General features: G+C 31.4%; 1 protein-coding gene across 1 annotated transcript; it reads right to left on the bottom strand.

The window, feature by feature from the left end:
- Positions 1 to 202: 202 nt before the first annotated feature.
- Positions 203 to 4,500, bottom strand: LOC140879090 (putative glucuronosyltransferase PGSIP8). Its single transcript, XM_073282740.1, has 5 exons — positions 3,894 to 4,500; positions 1,811 to 2,069; positions 1,517 to 1,718; positions 1,272 to 1,419; positions 203 to 1,031 (listed from the first exon to the last, which is right to left on the bottom strand). Exons 1-5 carry the CDS (start codon positions 4,157 to 4,159, stop codon positions 491 to 493), a joined length of 1,416 nt encoding a protein of 471 aa, XP_073138841.1. The 5' UTR covers positions 4,160 to 4,500; the 3' UTR covers positions 203 to 490.
- Between the last annotated feature and the right edge of the window lie 5,561 nt (positions 4,501 to 10,061).

The following is a 10,061-nucleotide window of genomic DNA, read 5'->3' on the forward strand; positions in this document are numbered from 1 at the left end:
CCAAAAAACTAGATATGTAAAATGGGGAATGACAATTGAAAGACATCCAGAGTAGTTCATGTATTGTCAAGAATCATCTAAAAAATTTGGTTGTGGTATATGCTAGCAGGTTACAATCAATTGTTAACAGAAGAGAGGCTTTTGTGCAAGACTGGCAATTTGATCATTTTGTTTTTCCACCGCATGTTGCAACTCCCAACCATGAAATCGAATCAATACAAAAGTTTTATATACGTTAGTTCACAGCAATATTGATTCTTGATACATGGATTGTTTTATGTGAATCAATTTGATCAATCAATCACAAAATCATCCATTCTACGCTGATCAACTCAGATCAGAGCACAATCGACTGAATCGCACTTGCTTCGTGAACACTAATAGATGTATAAACCTAGCCAAGGAAGCAGCACAATGGGGCCTGAACATTCTCAATCAGTATCTCCATCTCCTCTTCACTCCATAGGGGATGAAATTGAGTATATCAGTCTCAATACAACTTGTTGAAGCCCGAGGGTGATGCGTTTTCCCCTAATCTAGGAAGGAATGCTTCCCTTTCAAGAGAAACTTGAAGGGATGACATAATCTTGGAAAACGACGTCCATAGAATCGGTGAGCAGCAAAACGCGTAGACGAATACTGAAAGTGCTCTCACTACACCATCGGGATACCAAGGGTAAGCCATCGCTATAAGGGTCCCCAAGATTTCGATCCATGGCACTAATACGGGAAGCATTGGTAGAAGAAAAGCGTTGGTTGCAATGCAAGAAAGTGAGAAGGCACCCAGCAAATAGAGACTCCAGCCGATAATGGGGTGAATAGTGTGGGGAATTAAGAAGAAAGGGACAATATATGCAGCAAGAATGGACCATATGGCAATCAATTTGTACCCCATTTGCATGAAGAATACGCTCTTTTCTTCTCGACGATAGCATAACTTGGATAAATTAGGACGCGCTACGCGCGCTACAGCCATTATTCCTATGTAGAATACAGCTTCGATGAATACTAAAGGCATCTCTGCACCATACCTGTTGGAAAGCGATAAGTCAACATATTAGATCATGTTACATACTAATCAAGAGCATGTTTTGCAGCCATAAATGCTAAAGAATTGAACCACAAGGAGAACGGTACGATTGGTTGCCCCTTTCTCGAATACTTAATGTAAAGATTCTGGATACCATCACATCAAACTCCTCATTCTCTCACTGAGAAGACATGTACATGTAACTGTATGTTTTTCGTCGAGGTTTCAGAAAAAACCCTACCCTAAAGTTTGAAGCCGTTGCTTATGCCATTGGATCCCCAAAGGTAGAACTGGCCACGACCACCAATACCATGGCTTCAACCATGGAGCACCAGGAAAAGTGACAACACTGTTAGGTCCACACGGTACACTCCACCGGAGCCTAAGATCTATAGCCAAAATCGCAACGTAAGATTAATGAGACACTAGAAAACATCATCATGAAAGTGCAAAATCATCAAAAAGTAAGGATCTTGACGTGCTTACAGTAATAAGAAGCATCCATTTGATAGCCTAGAGGAAGTCTATAAGTTCCTTCAAGCTTGGTCCCATTTGAAGGAGGATTAAACATTGGCCGATCTAGTAAATCAGGGAAGTAGCTTCCAATAAAACCTTGATCTGCACCATCTGGATTACTTCTTCCTTTCTCCAACTCATGAATCATATCCTTGAACACCGTCACCGATGGCTGCAGTAATCAATCACACGTGAATTTTCAAATGCAGTAATACTAATACGTTTTGAAGGGAAGCAAATGCTAGAGGCGGGCGAATCTTGCACCTGCAAAACAAAGAGACCGGTGTGGAAGATACATGGATTTATGAAGACTGCACAAAACTGCCCACATTGGAAAAGTTCATCAGTTCTTTGGAGGAAGAGGTTGTCCGCGTCGAGCATGACCACACGCTCATAATCGACTAAATTCCATGCATAAAGCTTGTTCAGTGTTAGCTTAAATCTCCAGTCAAAATTAGATTGGCTGCTATATGGATTTTGTATGTTGTTCACTCTCACCACCTTCGCACCATCTTCCTGTTCCCTAGATCAAGAAAAGTACATGATCGTTTTATTTTCTTGTAATAGATGTAAAGCTACATCCATACTAATGCTGATAAATTTTTTCACTAGTCCAACACAGTAAACAAAAACAACTTCTGTTTTTGAATCAAAATAACAAAAACAAGAATCAAAGCATCATCTCCTTGCTAAGACCATTACACTGTCTGTAGAAGTCATTATATCCTAGTTTCACACAACCCCCGGAATGAACATCTAAGTTTATAAAATGTTAGTAGGTGGTCTGAGATCTGATAACATTTTAAATTTATGGACTTTGATCTAACTCAATCCCAAAGCTAGCTCGAGGGGATTTGTCCAAATCCATATATACAACGTCCAAGGACTTAACTCATCCCCCAGAGAGATATCTAACACACCCCGGACATCTAACAGTAATATTCATATTTCGCACAATTAAGAACCAAGTTTCAGTTCTGCAAGTAGGCCAAGTGATTCTGTGATAATATTTTTTTACAAATATAAATTTCGGCCACTAAACAACATCGTATGATCACAAGATAACATTGTCTAAGTCGACATCAAGCACAACTAATATTATAATAATAACAATAATAATTATTATTAGATTAACCAGTTCAAGATTCATAAACAACACAGTGGCCGGTGGACACCAGACAGAGACAGATGAAGAATGTGTCCCACTTGCCAATTGGAAGCCCCCATCAATGATCAAACAATACTCCAATATCTTATTTTATTTTTCAAAAAATATAACATTTATTTACATTTGACATAAGATACCAAGAATTATGACAAAGGGAGACCACTTGTGAAAGTTGACCCACTAACTCATTCATATGACAGGCCATTGGTGTAGCTCAACCCAATTGGGATTCTAGCCAACTCTGCTACACACACATATATATATATAAATTTTTTTTTTAAAGAATCCATCTATTATCCAATTTTATGGCAGAAGCGAAGAAGGCATATTCATCAAGAATCACGAATCAATATGCTTCTTTTTCACGCCAATTTCAATTATCACACCAACAAATCATAATCTATCCATATATATTCTATTTTATGAAAAGAATAATGGCATAATAAGATATTTTCTAATTTGAATAAATATGAGGAAAAAAATATCTCGTTTCGGCGAAATCATGGCGTGCCATTCATTATAAGTCTATTGGCCTAATTTTGAGAATATTGTATTGCCATTATTGACTAAGGATTACATGTGATTGATTATTTGATTATTTGGTCACGTGTTGACCAACTCTTTTTTCTTGCAAAACTGGATTCGAGCCACCCAAAACCCGCGAAAAGAAAGTAAAGATTGCTCTATCTTTTCATCAAATTATTGGGTCCAAACTCTCTAATAGTTTGGGATCCCATTGACAAAACATTTTTGTCATTTAGTTTTCTTTTTTCGCGTAAAAAGTAAAACGAAGGAGCCAGAAAACCCACCGAAAGTCTTTCCCTTTCCTGCCCCATTAGTCTATCCCCAAGTCCGTAGATAGAGTCAACATGCCGTGGAAGAAAGGTATTGATGGAGAATTCGTAATTATTTTCGATAATTTGAAGATACATATACATTTTTATAAAAAAGATAAGATGATAAATTCAAATCCAGCAACAGGAACCAACATCAAATATAATTCACCCAAAAGTCAACATTCAAGGCAAGAAAGAAACTTGCCACAGGCCAATGAAAAATGTCCAGTTCATTTCATTTCAAAGAAGTATCTGTAATAAACTCCAAAACCCAGAAACAAGAAATGCATTTTCCACTCAAAAAAAATCAAACAACTCCAAAAAATTAGAGGGAATCACTTACAGAGCTTGAACCCAGTGGTGGGGCACATCCATGGAGGCAATGACGACAAGATCAGCGTCAACCTCGAGCTCTACGAGAGATCTGAGCATCACACGGGTGGCCACGTAGAATTCGTAGTCTCTGGGAGTGCCCATATACATCATTGTAGCATACGCGTTTTTGTGAACCCTCGTCTCGCACACTACACACACTGCAGCAAGATTCAAGGCCAGCCATCCGATTACATAACCCAGAACCACTTTTCTTCCCCCGACCTTTTCGCCCATTTCTTCTTCTCGATTTTCGATGCCTTTTAAAACATCCCAGGCGGAAATTTCAGCTCCCCTTCGTATCTTTGCGTTGTTATAAAAAGAAACAAATATTCAGAGATATTTCCGCCTTAATTTGAAGTGCACACATACATATATATGTGTGTGTGTTTATATGTTTTGTGTATATATCTGTGTACTCTGGAAAGATCGAAGCTTGGGGTTTGGTTCCTCTGAAAATGATGGCGAAAAGGAAGACGAAATGAGGAGATGTTTTCAAGGCTGAATCTTGAAACACCGGTGTGTGTGTGTGTGTAGCGTGTGGGCATTGAACAGTGTATAAATTTGTGTGTCAGAGAAATATAAAAGGAGGGGTGGCAAGTGCTGGGCTTGGTGGTGCGGGCCGGGCCGGAGGGGTTGGGGGATTTAATAATAATTGGGATAATCTAGGATTTTACGCAAATTTGTCTTTAATTAAAATATTTGCTCTCATTCAAATTGAATATTTCATTCGTTTACTTCTTTTTATCATAATATATTATTCTATTTTTTGTTAAAGTTTAAAATTTTATTTTTCAAATCATCGGAAAACGAAGTTAACTTGATATATTATGACTCACGTTTAGAAACATTCAAAGTTTCTCCTAATAATACAACATTTAATTATGAAAGCTTGATCGATTCTTTACGAAATATAATTTTTATAAGAAAAATTATTGTTATTTTTTTATTTTATTAAAAAAATGTATAGTTAATTTGGTTGAGGCAATGGAGGAAGATACCTTCGTGACGGGATAAATATATATTTATTTGTTTGTTTGTTTCTGAAATTTGATTAACATTATTACCTATATTTAATTATAAAGTGAAAAAGCATATGTCAAAAAACCAAACAAACAACTATTATATATTTTATAATATATTTCAACATGAATTCCTTTTGAAACATTGGAGTGATTTTATCTGGGTACGGTAGAGCTGTCCTGGCGTGGACTTGGTTGGTTGCGGAGGAATTCCCATTATAATTGGTTGACCAATTCGGGAAGTTAAGTACTGCGTATTAATCACTATTTCATATATCAAATTAAATTAATTAATGCAACTTTGAAACCAGTTACATTGACCTAATTAATCGATTAAAAAAATATTTAATCGAACTCTGGTTTACAATCTTTACAGGTCATTTTTGTGATATAAATTTTTTATTTTGGATCATCCATAAAAAATATATTACTTTTGTAAATATGAACTCTTTCGCGGATAAAATATACATGTAAGACTGTCTCACAATACTCATTTAGGACTTGAATTCGTCTTTAAAATCCATTTTAATTATGATCAATTTAGAATTAGTTGAGAAAAGACCGTACGATTTAAATGTGAGGTAGGGTCCCGAAATAAAAAATTTTAAATTTTTTTTTTAAAAAGGTTGTGTTTTAGGGTGGGCATTGGTCAATAATATTTATGATGATATTTTTGCATTCACACAATCACGTTCGTGTATTTATTATATTTGGCATTGATGTCATTTATCAAATACAAATATTGAAACAAGATACAATGTAAGTGTCAAATTAATTTATTAAATATATACAGGGAAAGTGAATACAAAAAAAAAAAAAAAATCACGCATGATCAATCTGATAAATGCTGATTAGCTTTTTTTTCTTTTATCTAAAGACATTTATTATTATGCTGATTAGTTTTTTTTAAATCTAAATACATTTATTATTTTCATGAAATTTAAATTCTTGGTCTGTGATTTTCAATAGAATCGACCGAAATGATAAATGATATATAAATTTTTCTCACTCAATTGCATATCTGTTATTATTATCATTATTATTTCATAATATTTAATTACTAAATAGCAGGGAAAGTGATTTTTTTTTCGCAAGTAAATTAGATTATACGGTACATAGGATTCCATTATATAAAAATATCCCACGGTTCATCGAAAAGACATGCAACGAATTGCACAGGCGAAGTGCGTATCTTTATTTGTTTATTTCAATTATATATATCTGATATTCTTTAAGTTGATTTATTAGACCGTTACTCTATCGAGTAGTATTATGCGAAAATTATAGCATTTAGACAACTAATTAAAAGAATATCAATTATCAACGTAAAGAATATCAAACTTATTCAAAGCCTTTGTTTTAACCTGCGTTGGATTCAACAAATGGTATAGGTATGAAAAGTTGGTTTTTACTATGAAAAATGACAAAATATTTACAACCTCTTTGTTTAGAATAACACTCATTTGAGACGGTCTAATTCGTGAGACGAGTCAACACTACCCATATTTATAATAATAAATAATACTTTTAACATAAAATATAATACTTTTTAATGGATTACCCATATAATTATAAGAGATCTGTCTAAAAAAAATGACTCTTAAAATCGTCTCATAAGATTTTTTGTGCTTTGTTTATGTAATTTTTGGTTTTTGGAAAGGAATACTAAGTTTTTGGAAACGCATTCATTTAAAATCAATCCATTCATTGTCTGAACTTTTTTTTCTCGAACCTATCAAAATCATTTAATTTAAAATTTATTTAGACATTAAATCAATTAAAAAATTTAAAATAAATTTTACACGATATTTTATTGGGTTCAAATTATTTAAAAAAAACATATTAGATAGCATCAAGATTACGGCAACGAATAAGAAAGAAGAATATTATACTTGATTTCATCAATCAAGATGTTTAAATAGATGGATGGAAGTCATATGACCGAACAACGTGATTGTTTCGTCTTTTATTTTTCGTCTGCACTATCTTTATTGTTATATTCCTTCCAAGATAATTTTTTTGTTTAAAGGAAAAATGGTAATAGTCACACGTGATTTCGAAAATAATCGTATATGTAATAAAATGAGATGGACTCGATAAATAAATAAAAGTTATGTTTAGATCCAATAATTAATTAAGATTTGAAATTTAATGTCAGGTGAAATTTACCGAACATACTGATGAATTTTATATTTTGGAATCGAAATATCTAATCAGATTCATTTATCTAAATACAACCAAATGTCATTCTTGATTTCTTATATATCTATATATATATATATATTTGATGAATATGGTGGACGGCCACTTTGTAATTCTCTTCAATCTCCTTGTGTTTATCATAATTAATTATGAGCCACTAAAAGTGTTTTGGGAAGGGAAAAAAAAAGCAAGAAAAAACAAAACAAAAACAAAACAAGAAAAGAAAAGACCAGACGAATGTGTTTGTCACCTTGCGTGTAAGAAACAAAGCAAATTTATTCCAAATGCTCACCGTTTGGTTTGAGTGATAGGATAAGTAATTCATAAATAAGTAATATAATGTAAATTAAAAATAAATAAAAAAAAAGTTAATACATTATTTGATTTGATGGATAGTTTATAATTTATTTAATTTAATTGATGTAAAATTATTAATTAATAAATAGATAAATAATATGACGAAAATAAGGCAAAATTGATTGGGATAAGTTATACATAGATTAATAATACATCAAACCAAACAATGTTGTTCAGAGCCAAACTTTTATCTCACACACACATATATATAATTCAATCATATATTAAATTATGTAGATAACTGAGATAACAATAGGTTGAAAAAAAACGTGAAGATTAATTTTTTTGAAATTACTTAGAAAGATAAATAAAATAATAAAGCGTAACTAAGTTTGAAATGCCGCAAACATATATAAGATCCCACGACCTCCAAAGTATCTATACATATTTATTATTAAGTAAAAAGGTTTTAGAGAAACTAATTAATACGAAGTCTTGTTATGATATTCTAATTTTGAAATTTCAAATTATTTGAAAAAAAGTGAGAAATAACTAATATAATTCATTATTTTTTAACTATTCCTTATAGTTAATATTTTAACACAAAAAACATTCATTTTTTGTTTTCATAAATTTATTAGATTTTTTTAGAAATTAATTTTAATTAAAAAAAATCATGAGTGTGTGCAAATACGCTAGTTTAATAATTATGGATGAATGGACATGACTTTACTAAAATTTATTCCAGGTCGTCCCATGTTTTGATTGGCGACAACCATCTAACCATATATTTTGTACCATGTTATGTTCCACGGCAATGATTTATTAGTGTGTTCGGTCGTTTGTGAGTGTAACAATTGCACCTACCTAGCAAGAGAGCAATTGATATGTTAAATTTGTAAAAAAAAAAAAAAAAAAAGTTCAGGCTTGTCGGGTCAACTCAATTCGTAGTGAAAAACAGACGGTTAGTATTTATAATGATTATATATACTTGACGCATTCTGAAATATTTATATTATTTATATATGGTTATCATTTGATGAATTTTGAAGTATTTTATATTATTAATGTTCATATATATATTATATATATAATATATTATTTTTGAAGGATAAGTCGATCTGTTTAACCAATAACTTTTGCACGGGTTAAATTGCATTGGTGATTTCTTAACTCGTCTCATCACATTTGATGATATTCCGGCCCATAACAACTCTAAATATACGATATTATATGTTTTAAAATATTAAAATTTTCATGTAAAATAACCATCTCAAAATTTTCTTTCTTTCTCTCTTTCTTTCTTTCTTTCTTTCTTTCTCTTTTTTTTTTTTTTTTTGAGACATCTCAAATAATCTGAACGGTGCATGTTAAACATGCCTAGTTACAAGTATAATACATGTACCTTTTAGTGGTACGGTTATACATACATGAGCCAAATAATATATATATATATATATATATATATATATATATATATATATATATATAAGCATGCGTTGAATTGAACAAAGTACCGACGTTTCTAGGAATATTGAATACAAGACGCCAATTATTAATTATCTGCGCGCAGTAATTGATTATTGAATAAAACTATGTTTTAGATATTTGTTTGCCTACCCACATATTTTCGACTTGATCGATCAAGTAGACTTTAAAATATCTGAATTGCGGAGTGATCTATAAATTTAAAAAATCATCTCAAATCATGAGAAATACTACACTACAACTGGAAAAAAAAACTTTCGATGTTTTCATACTAAATGTTGATACGAATATCTTGTTTGAAAACAAAAAAAATTGGGTCGTAAATATCACCAATATTTCAAAGTTAATTATCTTGAAATTTTTGTTTTTTTCTCCTAAATTATAAGAATTCAAAAATAGAATTAACAGCGTAAATTTGAAATGAAAGGGACCATCAATGTGTTATGTGTGTGGTTTGCAACTGGCCAAACATGTGATATGATTGATGAAGATGTTGCATAATTAAATTGACTAATTACAAATGATAGACCACCTCCACTGGTTTAGCAACTTAATGTAACAAGTGACTCGGGGAAGGTTTACCAAGTAAATTAAATATATATTTTATGTTTCACAAAAACTCTGGAACTGTTATACGGGTTAAGTTTGTAAAACTAGACTCCTAATTGAATTATTCATGAAAAAATATTATTTTTATTGTAAATATGAGTAAGAGTTGACTCTTCTCACAAGATAAATAACTATGTTTATTTATGATTATCAAATAAGTAAAATTTTTTAGTTTAGAAAGGAAGTTTTATTTAATAAATAAATTTTTTAAATTGTGACCGGTGTGATAATTAAATTTGTAGTTTTTTTATTTAAAAGTTTAAGATTACAAATTATAATTTTCAAATTTGGTTTTGAATTGGAAAAATTAATTTAATCCATTTACAATTTAAGAGGAAGCAATAAATTAATATGAATGGAGTGAAATGAATTAATTTTAAATCTGAATGACCATCACTGTTTTTTTTTCATAAAACACAACCTATAAAATTGCATTTTTTAAGAGCAGGTCTCGTATGAAGCGGTCTTATGAATTTATAATCATTATACAAACCGATCTGATCCACATACCTAGAGCGAAA

Source organism: Henckelia pumila, chromosome 1 (assembly GCF_033568475.1).
Source record: "Henckelia pumila isolate YLH828 chromosome 1, ASM3356847v2, whole genome shotgun sequence".
NCBI classification, from domain to species: domain Eukaryota; kingdom Viridiplantae; phylum Streptophyta; class Magnoliopsida; order Lamiales; family Gesneriaceae; genus Henckelia; species Henckelia pumila.